At 40.4% G+C, this 17,479-nt stretch overlaps 1 protein-coding gene across 1 annotated transcript in view; it reads right to left on the bottom strand.

The window, feature by feature from the left end:
* The window catches only part of ITGA8 (integrin subunit alpha 8), a 171,601-nt gene that overhangs the window by 107,407 nt on the left and 46,715 nt on the right, over positions 1 to 17,479 (bottom strand). Inside the window, exons 4-8 of the mRNA XM_070767084.1 lie at positions 14,261 to 14,384; positions 11,421 to 11,482; positions 8,908 to 8,953; positions 5,012 to 5,137; positions 3,345 to 3,389 (exon numbers count right to left, since the gene is read on the bottom strand). Coding sequence (XP_070623185.1) covers positions 3,345 to 3,389; positions 5,012 to 5,137; positions 8,908 to 8,953; positions 11,421 to 11,482; positions 14,261 to 14,384 — 403 coding nt within the window. The remainder of the gene's footprint in view (positions 1 to 3,344; positions 3,390 to 5,011; positions 5,138 to 8,907; positions 8,954 to 11,420; positions 11,483 to 14,260; positions 14,385 to 17,479) is intronic.

Below are 17,479 nucleotides of genomic sequence, written 5' to 3' on the forward strand. Positions count from 1 at the left end.
TATTGCCAAGCAATGCCGCTCCAAACCGTCCAACGTGCCGGGCATCACCTCATGCACCAATGCGTCCAACATCGTGTCTGATAGTCCATCCTGAAAGGCCTCGATCAGGGCAGCCTCATTCCACTGGACTTGCCCGGCCAGAGACCTAAAGTCAGCCATATAGTCCACCAGGGGGCGCGAACCCTGGCGTAATTGCTTCAGCGCCCGCGTGGCCGTTTGTTCCTGCACCGGGTCCGCAAATTGGTGACGCAGCAAGTCACAGAAAGCATTGTAGTCCTGGAGTAGCGGATCATCCCGGGTCAGGTAAGGTGCCACCCACGACGCTGCAGGGCCAGCCAATAAACTACACAGAAACGCCACCTTGTGGTAATCCCCTGGAAAGTGCATCATCTGGGCGTTGATAAAAAGCTGCACCTGGCTCTGGAACGCAGAAAACAGCCGCCGGTCCCCCCAGAACTTTTCCGGCATCGCCACAAAACATTTCCTTCTGGGCAAAGGTGCTGGAGGTGGTACCACAGGTGCCGCCTGGGGTGGGGCCGCCTGGGACAAAACCTCCACTTGACGTTGTAATAACAAGACTGTCTGGGTCAATTGTGCAATGTCCCCTCGCAACTCTGCAAAGACAGCCTGCATGTCAGCTGCAGAAACATCCATGGTGACAGGCAAAAACAGGAAGCCGAAAAACAAAAGATGTCCAACAAGGAACCAGCAGCAAAGAGCAAGGAAAAAAGCAACCAAACCACCCCTCCAAAATGAGCACCAGGTGTCTGGTGGTTGGTGGAGTTTTATACTGTTCTGTCTGGGTTTTCCCAGACCTCAACACCAACTGAAAAAACAGCCAGACACTCTGGTAAAAGCCAAAAGTATTTTATAGCTGGAAAAAATAAGCACAAAGGAAAACCTGTCTTCACAACAGACAGGCTATAATACGTTACAGCAGGGTCCTGATGTCCAGTCAATCCCACAAGCTTCTTGCTGGCACCCCCCCCCCCCCAAGGTTTCAATAGTCCAAGGCACAAACCAGGATTGTAAGCCACCAAAGTTCACAGACAGGTCTCACGAATCTCCAAGATAAAACTCCACAAGCCAGGAAGGGTGGGTCCGCCTTTTAACCATTCCCAAGAGCACCACACCCAAACCCAGCTGTGACCTCTAATGCTGGAAATACTTAGCCAATTGAGTCCGTCTCTGATTAGCTCTCCTTTGTCGCATATCTATGATGTCTTGAGCATTTTCCCCTAAGGAATCCAGGCTGCTTGCTGGGGAGATCTCCCCCTGGTGGGACTCTGGCTGTCCTTCTTCTTCAGCCTGGGATTCCTCTTCCTCGTCAGTCTGCACCTCCTGTTCCTCAGCCTCTCCCTCTGAGCTGGAAACCGACAGAAGGTCAGCCATTCCCGGAGGGGTCCCAGACTGAACCACAACAGAGAAAAAGGAAGAGAAAGGGAGGGGGAGAAAGGAAAGAGGGAGGAAGGGGGGAGAGAAAGAAGATATGAAGTAGGGAGAAAAAGAGATAGAAAGGAAAGAGGGAGAGAAAGGAATGAGAGAGAAAGGTAGGGAGAGAAAGGGAATGAAAGAGGGAGAAGGGGTGAGAGATAGAAAGGATAGACAGAAAGGGAGAGAAAGGAAAGAGAGAAAGGGAGGGAGGAAGGAAAGAGAGATGAGAGAGGAAGGAGGAGACAGAAAGAGAGGAAGGAAGGAAGGAAGAGAGAAAGAAAGAGGGATGGAGAGAGAAAGGAAGAGAGAGAAAGAGGGAGGGAGAGAGAAATAGAGCGAAAGGGAGGAAGAGAGATTTTTTTGTCCAAACTTTTTTAGCCCCCCCCCCCCCAATGTTCCCCAGGATTTTGAAAATATGAAAAATGTGCCGTGGCTCCAAAAAGGTTGGGAAACACTGATTTAGGCAACCAAACATGAATTCATTCGTCGGCCAGGACTTGATGTTGGTCTTACTGGTCTCAAGCCTGTCAACAAAAATGTGTCTTTAAACTCTTGTAGAAGGCGGTGAAGGTGGAGGAGTGTGAATCTCTAGAGGGAGTTGGTTTCAAAGGGCCATCACAGAGGCCACTCTTCCGCTAGGTTCCACCAGGTGACATTGTCTAGCTGATAGGACCTGGAGAAAGTTCTGCCTGACACATGAGGCAGAAGACGGTCCTGTAAGTAATCTGATCCGATGCCATGTAGGACTTTATAGGTCATAACCAACATTTTGTATTGCGTTTGGAAACCAATAGACAACCAATGCAGCTCGCAGAGTGCTGGAGAAACATTGGCGTACTTCGGGAGGCCCATAACTGCTTGCATGGCTGCATTTTGCACCATCAGAAGTTTCTGAACGTAGCCCCACGTAGAGAGTGTTGCAGTAGTTGAACTTTGAGGTGATAAGGGCATGAGTGACTGTGAGAAGAGACTCCCGGTCCAAATAGGGCCGCAACTGGTGCACCAGGCAAACATCCCCCTCACCACAGCCGAGTATTCTAAGCTCAGCTGTGGATTGAGGAGGACACCCAAGTTGCGGATCCTCTCTGAGGGTGGCAAACGCTCCCATCCAGGGTAATGGACAGAAAGGTGCGATTGTTCTTGGGAGACAAAACCCACAGCCACTCTATCTTGTTGGAGTTGAGTCTGAGCATATTAACACCCATCCAAACCCTTACAGCCTCAAGGAGGAGTGACCCCTATCCCGGGCCCACCAGAGATCATCCGTCAGCACGACCAAAGCAGTTTCAGTGCTGTAGCTGGGCCTGAAACCAGACTGCTGAGGGCCCAGATAATCAGTTTCATCCAAGGACTGTTGGAGCTGGAGTTACACCAGCTTCTCAGGGACGATAGTTGTTCAAAACAGCTGGGTCCAGGGAAGGCTTCTTGATTACAGGGTGCACAATTGCCTCCTTTAAGGGAGCCAGAAAGGACCCTTCTGTCAGAGAAGCATTGACAACCACCTGGACCCAGCCCCGTGTCATCTTCCTGCTGGCCAAAACCAGCCAGGACCTGCCACACAGGAATTAATATAGAACACTTAAACTGATTTATCTTCTTATTGTTTTCACTGACGCAAATACCACCTAGCATCTCTGTGAAACAATATAGCTTTTGGACTATGCAAGGCCTCGGCAGATACACAATCATATTGTATTAAGTTGCTCACAAGTAATTATGCAGTCTTAAAATTTAAAATAAATTTCTTATTTTGAGAAAAAAAATATATGGCTGTATTCTAACTTGGCTCACTGAATCAAGGTTTGGATAACAACTGTTTGGTAAGAGGTACATATTGAACTGCACAATGTGCATATAACTGCATTGCCAATAAGTAAATTACAACCAGATTTCTCTTAGTAGCTTCTTACCTTCATGAAGATCTCCAGTAAATTCACCAGCAGCCACTGAGTAACCTGTTTAAGAACAAACCTACAAAGGTGAAACCTGAGAAACAATCGTATATCTAAAGTGATAAGGATCGTCAGATCTATCTATGATAAGTGATAAGGATAGTCAGATCTATCTATGATAAGTGATAAGGATAGTCAGATCTATCCTCTTATCTTATCTCTGCAAGAAAAAAACCCACATTTATAAATTAAAATATATAAGGCCAGTGAATGATAAATAATTTTAGTACATTAGGATAAACATTCATTATACAGTACAATACACCTACAGCAGTGGTTCTCAGTCTTGGCAAATTTAAGAGAGATGAACTTCAATCCCCACAATCACCCAGCTCAGCATGATGGCTGGGCAATTCTGAGAGTTGAAATCCACCCATCTTAAATTTGTCACGGTTGAGAAAAACCAAATTACAGGAAATCTGCAGATTATAATGAATGCGATATTTAAATTATATATTCAGGTAGTCTTCACTTACAATCTGCCTCATTTATCAACCATTCAAAGTTATGATTATGTTAAAAATAGCTCCGCAATCAATCCTCACATTTGTTATTATCTGACACTCATGTGATCATCATTTATCCATTGCAGATTTGCACGTTTATGATTGTTCCATTATCACATGTCCACATGATTGTCACTTGTGTGCTTACAACTATTTGGGGATAGGCAGAGTTACTAGAGAAGAGGAAAACAAAATTTTTCTTAGTCATATAATGTTTTCTTTAACAATCTCAATGCTTGCTTAATAATCCAATAGGAAGGATGGTTATAATCTCATTGTCATTTGATTTTCTATTTAGCAAGGAGTTCCCAATAGTTGTCCCTAAGTGAAGACCACTAGTACAAAAATATCCTGCAAAATGTTTGAATGCAGTGTTCCCTCTAATTTTTTTTTGGGGGGGGGGGGGGCGGAAAAGTATAGTGTCTGAGCAGCAGTCCCTTCGGGACTGGACGGCACAGAAATATTAAACAAACAAACAAACAAACAAACAAACAAACAAACAAATTAAAAACCCACCCTGTTTTGCCTCAGAGAATTTCAAAATAAAATACTGTACTGTGTGTCTATAACTGTGAGCTCATAATAGGGCAACTCTATCGATATCAAAATGCCACTTAAATAGTTGAGCTAGTTTCAAACTAGATTTTGATTTTCTTTCTCTCTTCCTTACTCCCATTCTTTTTCTTTCTCTTTTCCTTCCTCTCTTTTTTCTATCTGTTTCTCTCTCTTCCTCTCTTCCTCTCTTCCTCTCTCTCTCCTTCCCTCTCACTCTTTCCCTCTCGGCTTCTGGGCAGGTTTGAAAAACTCTGAGTTGATGATGATTTTTAAGTGAGCGATTGCTCACTGCTCAGCTTAGAGGGAACTATGTTTGAATGATCACGATTTTCAATATTGAATTTATTGAACTGACAGTTTATTAATGAATAAGAACAGTTCATGTTTTAGAGTCATGTATTCATATCAAAAATGGAACTGATAAGGCAACATTTTAATTTCTATTCATAACAATGGACATCCTGTGTCTAAAAGTGTGATCTAAGCTTCTCCTGTATAATCAGAGCAAATATTTTCTAATATCAGATTTCTAAACAGTGCCAGCAAAATCACCATAGAACTTACCCAAATAATTGTCATCATATATAGAAGGGGCCACTCCAGTTTGCTTTTCCTGTAATAGTTTCCTTAGAATACTCTTGAAGGAATAATCTGTGATAATATCTGCAATACTGCTGGTGATAACCTGACCTGGGGTTCAAAAATATAATAGGTTGTCCTGCAGGCCAACTAGAGAAATACAAGCAGCAATTATGTATTAATTTATTATCCTGTCTTTATTACTTTACATGTAACTCAAGTTGCTGATCCTATATAGTACTCCTCCTCCTATTTTCCCCCAACCACTTTAAAATAGACTGGATTAAGAAAATGACTCATCCAAGGTCACCCAACTTTAATAAATAATATTATTTATTATTACATATTATTATTATTATTATTATTATTATTATTATTATTATTATTTATTAGATTTGTATGCCGCCCCTCTCTGAAGACTCGGGGCGGCTAACAACAATAAAGAAAACAATGTAACAAATCCAATATTAAAAAGCAATCTTAAAAAACCCAATTTAAGAGACCAATCATACAAACAAGCATACCATGTATAAATTCTATAAGTCTAGAGGGAAGGGAAAAAATTTCAATTCCCCCATGTCTGACGACAGAGGTGGGTTTTAAGGAGCTTGCGAAAGGCAAGGAGGGTGGGGGCAACTCTGATATCTGGGGGGAGCTGGTTCCAGAGGGTCGGGGCCGCCACAGATAAGGCTCTTCTCCTGGGTCCCGCCAAATGACATTGTTTAGTCGACGGGACCCGGAGAAGGCCAACTCTGTGGGACCTAACTGGTCGCTGGGATTCGTGCGGCAGAAGGCGGTCCCGGAGATATTCTGGTCTGATGCCATGAAGGGCTTTATAGGTCATAACCAACACTTTGAATTGTGACCGGAAATTGATCGGAAACCAATGCAGACTGCGGAGTGTTGGTGTAACATGGGCATGCCATAAATATTTATTATTTATTTATCATTAGATTTTTATGTCACCCCTCTTACCTAACAAAGATTAGTTTTAATGAAATAATGAATATTAATTGATAGGAACTGTAAGGAAATGCAAAACAGTTGCTGATTGCTTCATATTCTATAAAGAAAATAAACATGAGGAGGGAGGTTTAGCTAAAAAGCGGCCTTAATATCTTAAGTAGAAGTGGAATATGAATACAATAAAAATACAGTTTGATCTTTTCATTTTTATGTTGTCTGTAATTTAGAATTCCATAAAATACTGAGACACAATTTTCCGAATTTTGAGCCAGTAAAGTTCAACCACCTGCTGATTTAGCAATCATGCAGTAATCCTTTGGGATGGAGAAAGATACATTACTGAAATAAAAGTTTATTGAAAATAAAAGACACTAATATATTTCCTGCAATTAAGAAAACAAAATGTAAGCATCCATCCAAGAACCAGTTCTAGGCAAACAATATGACTCCAAGTCAATGTCATCATGTTGTTCTAAAGCTTAAATACTTTAGTAAGCTCCATTTTCCTAAAGATGTATCTACCAATGTCTTGCCAATTAACCTCTGTCCCATATGTTATGGACTTCCTGTAAGCAGGAGTAATTAGAGCATGAACTACTGCATTAAGAGATGTTCTACATAGATGCCCAAATTTATCTTGCATTTTTAGAAGCTCCTGGATCTGTTGAGAACACTTAAATTGGTTGGATCCTAAGATCCTCAAAGAGAGGTAAGACATTTACAGAAGAAAGGACAATGAAAAAAACAGTTTATAGATATAATTAATGCAATGCCAGAAAAATAAGGAGTCAGTGAATCTGTGGAAACTCAATTTATTTAGATTTATTTTATTTATTTATTAGATTTGTATGCCGCCCCTTTCCGTAGACTCGGGGCGGCTCACAACACAATAAAACAGTTCATGACAAATCTAATAATTTACATTAGATGCATTCCTTCTCCTCTTATACATATAATTTTTTTATTTAATAGTTCTTTTTTGCACTATATAGACTAATGCTTACCCTAGAAAATAATAATATTATTGGAATATATGTATATATGTATTGCATCTACCCTAACGGAGGTTGGAAAATAAAAGGATTAAAGAAGGATAAAAAATGTTGAATGGGGGTAATAATAACTGTAGAGTAAAAGTGTTGTAACTCCTGTCCTACATTATCTTTATATAACTTATACTTCCAAATATATGAATGCTATGAACCTGAAAAGGTACACAGGAGCAAAAGATAATACATTTATTTGCAAGTCTAAGTAAGGTACATGAGCATCTAAACAATATCAATAGTCTTGGCTCAATCTTTGGTCTAACTAAGTAGAGCTGATAAAGTTCTAGTTTGAAGTCCTGGAAGGCAACTTATATGCATTGTCAATTTTTTTAAGGGTAGTTGGATCAAACAGTTTGATTTAGAACAATTTATATTTCTTAAGTTCACCAACCACTAGCAGATGGGAAAAGAACTGCCAATATTGGAAGTACATAAAAGAAAAGAATTATAGACAGTGATAATCACCTATTTAAAGTGATAATTCACAAGGCAGTTGATGTGATAGAGATATTTTTGTAATGGCGAGCTGATTCATGCAGCAGCTCTTTTCTCTGTTTTAATATACAGATAATATAATGGAAAAGAAAGATACATATATTGTTTACCTTGCCTACAACAGAGCAGAAGAAAGTACAATATGCAGAACGGACAAAATATGCAGTCCTTTGAGATTGACTCAGATGTAAACCTTGTGTTGTAAGGTGAAAATTATAGCAAATATTGAAAGTACAGTGGTACCTCAAGATACGAACCCCTCATCTTACGAACAACTCGAGATACGAACCCGGGGTTCAGAAAAAATTTGCCTCTTCTTACGAACTTTTTTCGTGTTACGAACGCCAAACCCGAACTTCCGGGTTTGGCGTTCAGGAGGCTGCTGGGAAGCCCCCCGGCTGTTTTAAAAGGTGACAGCCGGGCGGCGGGGCTTCCCAGCAGCCTTCGAACGCCGAACCCGGAAGTTCGGGTTTGGCGTTCGTAACATGAAAAAAGTTCGTAAGAAGAGGCAAATTTTTTCTGAACCGTTCGGAGGCTGCTGGGAAGCCGCACGGCTGTTTTAAAAGGTGACAGCCGGGCTGGGGGGCTTCCCAGCAACCTCCCGAACCCCAAACCCGGAAGTTCGGCAAAAGTTCGGGGTCAGGAGGCTGCTGGGAAGCCCCCCAGCCCGGCTGTCACCTTTTAAAACAGCCGGGTGGCTTCCCAGCAGCCTCCCGAAGCCGAACGCCAAACCCGAACTTCCGCGTTCGGAGGCTGCTGGGAAGCCGCGCGGCTGTTTTAAAAGGTGACAGCCGGGCTGGGGGGCTTCCCAGCAACCTCTCGAACCCCGAACCCGGAAGTTCGGCAAAAGTTCGGGGTTAGGGAGGCTGCTGGGAAGCTCCCCAGCCTGGCTGTCACCTTTTAAAACAGCCGTGCGGCTTCCCAGCAGCCTCCCGAAGCCGAACGCCAAACCCGAACTTCCGTGTTCGGCATTCGGAGGCTGCTGGGAAGCCCCGCCGCCCGGCTGTCACCTTTTAAAACAGCCTGGGGGCTTCTCGGCGGCCTCCCGAACGTCAAACCCGGAAGTTCGGGTTTGGCGTTCGGCGTTCGGGAGGTCGCTGAGAAGCCCCCAGGCTGTTTTAAAAGGTGACAGCCGGGCGGCAGCGGTTTTTTTCCAGGGGTTTTTTTTGGTTGCACGGATTAATTGACTTTACATTGTTTCCTATGGGAAACAATGTTTCGTCTTACGAACCTTTCGTCTTACGAACCTCCCCCTGGAACCAATTAGGTTCATAAGACTAGGTATGACTGTATAGCAAATATTGCACAATAGGTTCTGCTGATACTTTGCTTCCATTTTCAGATTATTGCTAATGAAAAAGATGAACATACCTTGCCAGTAAAAACTGCCAGGTCCTCCTAATATGAGTTCTCCATTCTGTACATAAGACAGAAAAGAACCGCAATAACACAAAATTAATAATATACACCAGATACCAAAATCAAATAAATAAGATGTAAACAATTAAAATTATTATTATTATAAGTACAGTCAAGGAAAAATACGAGAGATTCCCCACTGCTTGGCTGTTACTGAATATTAAATCTTGGGCTGCCCATACTTGCTCAAAAATACGAGAGATTCCCCACTGCTTGGCTGTTACTGAATATTAAATCTTGGGCTGCCCATACTTGCTCAAAAATCAAATCCCTGAATGGCTTTTGCTGGATGGAAATCCCGAGAGATGTAATGCTCAATTCTAGATATCTATAGTATGTTATTGCTATAGTATGTTATTGCAGTTAGGGCCACTGCTGAAAGAGATTTTTTAAAATATTATTCTTTCTTTCTTTCTTTCTTTCTTTCTTTCTCTTTATTTATTTGTTTGTTTGTTTGTTTGTTTGTTTGTTTGTTTGTTTATTTATTTATTTATTTATTAGATTTGTATGCCGCCCCTCTCCGCAGACTCAGGGCGGCTAACAACAATAAAAAGACAACGTAAACAAATCTAATATTAAAAAATCTAAAAACCCCAATTTAAGAGATCTGTCATACATACAGTCATACCATACATAAATTTTATAAGCCTAGGCAAAGGGAATATTTCAATTCCCCCATGCCTGACGACAGAGGTGGGTTTTTAAGAGTTTTCTGTAATTTATATTTGTCTAAAGTGTATGTAAATATATTCCTAAATTGCTTTTATTGATACAAAAGGAGCTTACAAACTGAAATAATTACAACAAAAGTCATAGAAACTACTGGAACAATTGTACAATGCATTCTACATGGGGCTCCTTTTAGGATTTGCCATAAGCATAAATTAGAACAGAATATGGTAAGGTGAGCAGGTATGGGTGCTAGTCATTTGGCATTAAGTAATAGTTCTGCTCTACGAGCTATATTGGCTACCACTATATTTCTGAGTGCAGCTCATGGTGCACCCATAGTTACATTAAAGTTGGTTAAAACCTGGCACGCAATCACCTTTCCCCAATAGTGTCTGCTTGTTCTGTTACACCTGGCAAAAGAGGCATGCTCCAGGTCTTTCCAGTATAGTTCAATCTGGTGGGACCCAATAACTTTTTGTATTATGGCTTGTACCTTTTGAAATATCATTCCTCTGACATTATGTTTACCCTGACTCTGCTGACATTTAAAAAGGAATTAAGGAAGGTATGAGAGTTAAAAATATGATGGATAAACAAACAAACAAACCCGGCTTTGCCATATAGCCTGAGGCTCTGGCAGTGACAGTGAAATCTGTATCGTTATTTATTTGAATGCAGAATGTTATGTTTAATAGCAACATCCATCTAACACACAAGCAATAAAAATATCTCTGTCATGTCATCATAGTTTTATCCAGGACCGCTTCCACCAAGCAACATTAGCTTGTAACTATATGAGGTAGACTTCAATTCTGGCTCAGGTTTGCAGCTAGGAATTGTAGTTATTGTATTATGTTTTCATTTGAATGAGGACAATAAGCATTAAGATAATTTTGTTTTTAGCAGCCCACTCCCTGGCCAAAATTTCATCTAATATCACTGATGAGTAAGGACCTTGTCAACAAAACTGCCTGTTTTTATTAGGCTTGTTAATCAAGGAACAGGTCCAAAGACGGGCTACAAGAATGGTGGAAGGTCTTAAGCATAAAACGTATCAGGAAAGACTTAATGAACTCAATCTGTATAGTCTGGAGGACAGAAGGAAAAGGGGGGACATGATCGAAACATTTAAATATATTAAAGGGTTAAATAAGGTCCAGGAGGGAAGTGTTTTTAATAGGAATGTGAACACAAGAACAAGGGGACACAATCTGAAGTTAGTTGGGGGAAAGATCAAAGGCAACATGAGAAAATATTATTTTACTGAAAGAGTAGTAGATCCTTGGAACAAACTTCCAGCAGACGTGGTAGATAAATCCACAGTAACTGAATTTAAACATGCCTGGGATAAACATATATCCATCCTAAGATAAAATACAGAAAATAGTATAAGGGCAGACTAGATGGACCATGGGGTCTTTTTCTGCCGTCAGACTTCTATGTTTCTATGTTTCTATGTTTCTAAGTGCAGAATCTGTAACTGGTTATTTTCTTCCTTTAAGAAAACATATTCTCTCTTTGGTGCAGGAATAAAATTGCACATTGCCCATTGTTCATTTGGATGCCTGCCTAGGATTAGTATAAGAACTGGGTAGAAAACGTGAAGTGTCTTTGAATAAAACTTGAGTTTTTAGGAGTCTTGAGATTTTTGAATCAATTCAATGTGGTTGTATGTGAATTATACAAATATTTTTGAGATGAAAAATGATGAATTGTAAAAGAAAGTAAATATGAGAATGAATGTGAAAATGATTAGAAAATCCATCGGCCAACTTACCACTGTGGATGCTCACCTTATAAAAATCTAAGCTGAATCCTGCTTGACAGTAACCTTGTCCCTCAGGATCTGGATTGCCTAAAGGTATCAAATAATGAACAATGAATTAGTTTTATATTATAAAGTGACTCAAATATAATCAGCCTCATTATCATCATCGTCGTCATCATCATCATCTGCAACGACTCTAGCATAAGCCAGTGAAAATGGTCCCAGCAGTCCTTGGCATGCTGAGTCCAGTGCCAAGGGATCTCAGCGGACATTTGAAAACCATCGGAACTGACAAAATCTCCATCTGTCAATTGCAAAAGGCCGCTTTACTGGAATCAGCACACATAATTTGCCGCTACATCACACAATCGTAGAAGCTTGGGAAGCACCCGACTGGTGATGAAATACGAAATCCAGCATTGTGATCTTGTTTGCTATGTTGTATTGTTAATATAATAATAGCAGTAGTAATAATAGTAAAAGTAACAACAACAACCACAACCACAACCACAACAACAATAGAATTGGAAGGGACCTTGGAGGCCTACTAGTCCAAACCCATTTAGGCAGGAAACTCTACACTACTTCAGATAAATAGTTATCCAACATCTTCTTAAAAACTTCTAGCGTTGCAGCATTCATAACTTCTGGAGGCAAGCTGTTCCACTGATTAATTGTTCTAACTCTCAGAAAATTTCTCCCAACTTCTAAGTTACTTCTCTCCTTCTTTAGTTTCCACCCATTACTTCTTGTTCTACCTTCAAGTGCTTTGGAGAATAGGTTAACTCCCTCTTGTTTATGGCAACTCCTGAGATATTGGAACACTGCTATCAGGTCTCCACGGTCCTTCTTTTCATTAAACTAGACATACACAGTTCCTGCAAACGTTCTTCATACGTTTTAGCCCCTAGCCTCCTAATCATTTTTGTTGCTCTTCTCTGTACCTTTCTGGAATTTCAACATCATTTTTGCAACCAAAACTGAAAGCAGTATTCCAAGTGTGGCCTTACCAAGGTCTTATAAAGTGGTATTAACAGTTTGCGTGATCTTGATTCTATCCCTCTGTTAATGCAGTCTAGAACTGTGTTGGGGTTTTTTGGCATCTGCTGCACACTTCTGGCTCATATTTAAATGGCTGTCCACTAGGACTCTAAGTTCCCTCTAACATATACTATTGTTGAGCAAGGCACCACATATACTGTACCTGTGCAGTTTGTTTTTCTTGCCTAAATTTATTTATTTGTTTGTTTGTTTGTTTGTTTTGTGCAATACACACAAATGTAGAACCTTACTTTTTTCACCATTGAATTTCATTTTGTTAGATAGCTCCCAATGTTCAAGTTTGTCAAGATACTTCTGTATTTTGTGCCTATCTTCTAGAGGGTTGGCTATTCCTGCTAGTTTGGTGTCATCTACAAAGTTAATGAGTTTCCCATCTACTCCCTCCTCCAAGTCATTGATGAAGATATTGAAAAGTTAGCCAGGTTTTTTTTCAAAAAGTTTTTTTATTTTTTTCCTCTACTTTCACAAACCAAATTCACATGTATATACTATCCAATGTTACAAAAACCATTTATAAATACACATTTTTATTGTTTATTCAAGAATCCCTTCTTAATCCATTCTTTTCTTAACCTCGCTAAGTCTGTTTCTTTTATCATTCTTTCTCGGACTCTACTCTTTCTTTCTTCAACCCCTCCTCCTCCTACCTACTAACTCCTTCACTCTTCTATCTCTCTCTCCTTCTCTTCCTCCTTTTCTACTTCATCTTCCACGCTCTTAAACCTTTCCACGATATCTCCCCCGTCAGATATGCAGACTGGCATAATTTAAAAAATATCTCCAACTCTTCCAAAAAAAGAAAATTTTGTCATCTGTCTTCACTATTTAATTAATCCGACAATTAAACTCATTAATTTAATCACTATAATGTATATTTCCAAAATTATTGTTTATCTCTCATGTCTCCCATTTTAGGCCTGCTGCTTCCTCCCCTTCTTAGATCATTTCCTCAATATCTATTTTTCTTTTATTCCTTCTTTTATCATAACCAAAAACCTCTACTCTGCCTTTAGATATATGGTCCAACATATTATGTTATATTCATTTTCATTTTAAGTATCACATTTTCTTAATAGTTATTTGTACAGTGTCAAACTTTCACATAGTAAATCATCAAAATTTTCATTTAGGCATTATCACATGACTTAATATCTTTTTCACAAAACAATTAATCAATTCAACTTTTCATGTAATAAATCAACATAGATGCCATAAGATTTTAGTTTCAGAAGTAGTTTGTCATGTACTATTGAATCAAAGGCTTTACAAAAGTCTATGTAAACTATGTCCTGATCAAGTTGAGTGGTCCATATGTTTTTGCAGTGTAAGAGTTGCAGATTACAGTTGCAGTTGCAGTATATTGTAGTAGTCTTCGGCAGTATTACAGCCTGAGAATAGTGTACGCCTTGCAGGAATTGTGCCAAATTTTGGAAAGGTTTCCCAATCCATGCTTTATAGCTTCCTTGTTCGCAAACATAATTATCTCTTTTCAAGGTTAAGGAGTTAACTGTTCTATATCTCTAGTAATCAGCTGCCAGTTTAAAATTTGGCTTCTGCTTATCAAGGTCTATTGGCCTTATTGAAAGTTCTTTTAAATTAAGCCAGAGTTGACTTATCATCATTGCAGTATAGCCTCATCTTTATTCTTTTAATGAAACACAAAAGCATCTATGTCTTACATGTTACAAAGAGCTTTGGACTCAGAACTACAGATCTGAGATTGAATTTCATCAGATTAAATGTATGAAAATGCATACAAAAATTGTTTTACGAAGTTCAACTTTTACTACTCAAAGAACTTACTGTTGCGACAAGGAGAATATTCTGCATAGGTAGTAAAATTCTGAATAGCAACATAACAGGTGCCCACTGGATCCTTTTCAGCAACAGCCTTCAGAGTCCTCCAATGATATAAAGGAGCACAAGCCTATCAAAATATGAATTGCGCAACAAAACATGTTTAGGTATTTGGATTAGGTTTATGGGGCAGTAATTTATCGTTACAAATTAATAATTTGTGTAGTAATTTGTGTAAAAAAATACAGAATGTATTCTTTATAAAACCATGTTTATTGTTTTCTGAAGTATTGACGCTGTTAGATTGACTGGACTCGCAAACAAGATATGTATTTCCACATATGCTGTTCTTTTTCTTGCTCTGTCTTACCCTCCATTCATGTTTAAGAGCAATTTTCCTTCAGTTAATTGAGGATCTCACCTAAATTTTCTTTTGTTAGTTGTAGTAGTCTCAATAGTTATACAGTAGTCCCTCACCTATCACTGGTGTTACGTTCCAGACCTGGCCGCAATAGGTGAAATCCGCGATGGGGAATTTATCGACTGATAGTACTTATTTAAGTATTTATATTGTAATTGTTTGGTAACTTTTCATTGTTTTAAGTGTTTATAAACCCTTCCCACACAGTATTTATTTTAAATACAGTATTTAAATACAGTATTTACAATTTTAGATATTTTTTTTTTAAAAAACCTGCCGATCGAGTTCGGCGGGCTGTTTAAATCTGCCGATTGACTTCCTCAGAAACCCGCGAACCAGCGAAGATCCGCGAATGATTTTTCTCATTAATATTTCTTGAAAACCCGCGATGAAGTGAAGCCGCAGTAGGTGAAGCGCGGTATAGCGAGGGACTACTATAATTTAAAAAAAACTTAGGCAACAGGTAGAATTGGAAAAAAAGAATTCCTGAACCCCAAAAAGTTATTCTAATCTATATGCATTCACTTATTAGATTTATATCCCATCTTTATCCTGGAGTTCAAGAGGTATGAAAACTTGCCCTTGTGGAACTTTCCCTATGAATTAAAACCAAACTACAAAATACCGGTACAGGTAGTCCTCAACTTAAGACCGTTAATTAATGAACATTCAAAATTGTGAGAGGCTGTCATAGAACAACTTATCATCCACTTTCAGAATTATGACAGCCACACATGTCTCTGCATTCGCATGATTACATTTTTGAAATTTGGCAACCAGATCACTCTTAGCGCTGTTTGCAACATCCTGTGATAACATGGCTACAGTTTGTGAAGTCATGTATTTATTTCTGGCATTTATTTCTGATTTTAAAAAATACCCAAAGAAGAAACTAGATTAACTTAATGACCGTGGTGTTAATTTAAGACTGAGATGCTTATTTAACAATTGAGGTATTTCTTAAATGGCTGTCCTAAACAATGGCATTGCTTAGAATCCTGTTGAATTATTTATTTATTTATTTATTTATTTGTTTGTTTGTTTGTTTGTTGGTTGGTTGGTTGGTTGGTTGGTTGGTTGGTTGGTTGGTTGGTTGGTTGGTTGGTTGGTTGGCTGGCTGGCTGGCTGGCTGGCTGGCTGGCTGGCTGGTTGGTTGGTTGGTTGGTTGGTTGATTGATTGGATTTGTATGCCACCCCTCTCTGCAGACTCGGGGCGGCTAACAACAGTGATAAAAAAACAGCATGTAACAATCCAATACTAAACAACTAAGAAACCCCTTATTATAAAACCAAACATACATACAAACATACCATGCGTAAATTGAAAAGCCTAGGGGGAAAGAATTATGATGACAAAAACTTATGAAATTAATTCTAGGCTGAATTGTGATTGTAAAGTTCAGTGCAACCTGCAGTACCATGTTTTCCTGAAAATAAGACAGGGTCTTATTATTCTTTTGGCCTTATTTTCAGGGAGGTCTTATTATTTTTGAGGTACAGGAGGCAGCAAACCCACTGGCCCCACTCTCTCCACCTGCTTGCCTGCGGTCGCAATGACTCTAGTTCTTCATGTGCCCTGGTCTCCGGCTGTCCTGCTTGCTGACCTTGTTGCTGACTGATCGCCAAACAACAGACTGTGCTGCTCTGGCCTCGCGGGGTTCTTTGCCCTCCTAGCAGCATTGCTTTTGGCCATCCTGCTTGCTGGCTCCTGACAGGATGAGTCATCCCAGATCTATAGAGTGCCCCCCTGCTGCTGGTGGAGCTGCGACACCTGCACTACCTTCCACAGCCAGCATGAGAGCTAGTACCTACCAGGGCAAAGACCTGAAGAGCCCCAGGCTCAGCTTATAACCTGCAGCACAAAATAGACCTTCAGGAAATCAGAGGTGGGTTTCTACCAGTGTGGTCCGGTGCGCTACTATGGTAGTGGCCTGCGATTTTGTTCCTAATTTTCGTCTCTCTGTGCATGCACGGAAAAAAACCCTGTCCCACCGCGCATGCGTGGAAGCCAAATTGCGCAAGGGGATGTGGGTGCTCGAAACATCACAATGGACACCGGTAGGAGGAGTTAAGAGGAATCCACCCTGGAGGAAGATGCTCAGTAGCCCGAAGGCAGCAGCAGGTGAAGCAGCTTGGCTCCACCAGTGGCTGCTGACAAAGGGCCCTGGCCGTTTGGCAGCAGAGGGGACACTCCAGAGGTCATAGATCTCTGCTAACCTATCCTGCACCAGGCAGGAGAAGTCTAGGAGAGCGGCTGAGAGCAGTGCTGCAAGAAGGACAAAGAGCTCATCTAAACCTCTGTGTTTGTGTGAGAGAGAGAGACAGACAGAACACATCGTCACCAGCCCTGGTATACAGTAACTCTCCAAGATTGGTTCGGATCTCTTTTTTTTCTCTCTCTCTCTCTTTCTCTCACACACACCTCTCAAAGTTGGAAGTAGTCCCCCCAGACTACTTTTCTTGCCCTGCACATGGTAGTGGAGAATGGAGCAGGAAAGGATTTTTATGCCTCTCACTCTGTTCTCAGTCCGCGCTGAGTTTCAGAACAGGGTGAGAGGCAGGAAATCCCCTCCCTGCCCATTTTCAAGCCTTTCAAGCACAACCCAATGCAAAACTTCTTCATTCTGGTGAAACTTCTCTTTGAAAAATGATCTGCAGGTGAAGGGGGGAGATTTCCTTCAAAACACCTCATTTTGAGCCTTCAATATGCTGAAGCTTAGAATGGGTTGTTTTTTGCAAATGGCTAGAAAAGGGGTGATTTTCCTGCCTCTAACCCTGTCCCCAGTCTGTCCTGAGCTTCAGAA

This window comes from Erythrolamprus reginae, chromosome Z (assembly GCF_031021105.1).
Source record: "Erythrolamprus reginae isolate rEryReg1 chromosome Z, rEryReg1.hap1, whole genome shotgun sequence".
In the NCBI taxonomy this organism is placed as follows: domain Eukaryota; kingdom Metazoa; phylum Chordata; class Lepidosauria; order Squamata; family Dipsadidae; genus Erythrolamprus; species Erythrolamprus reginae.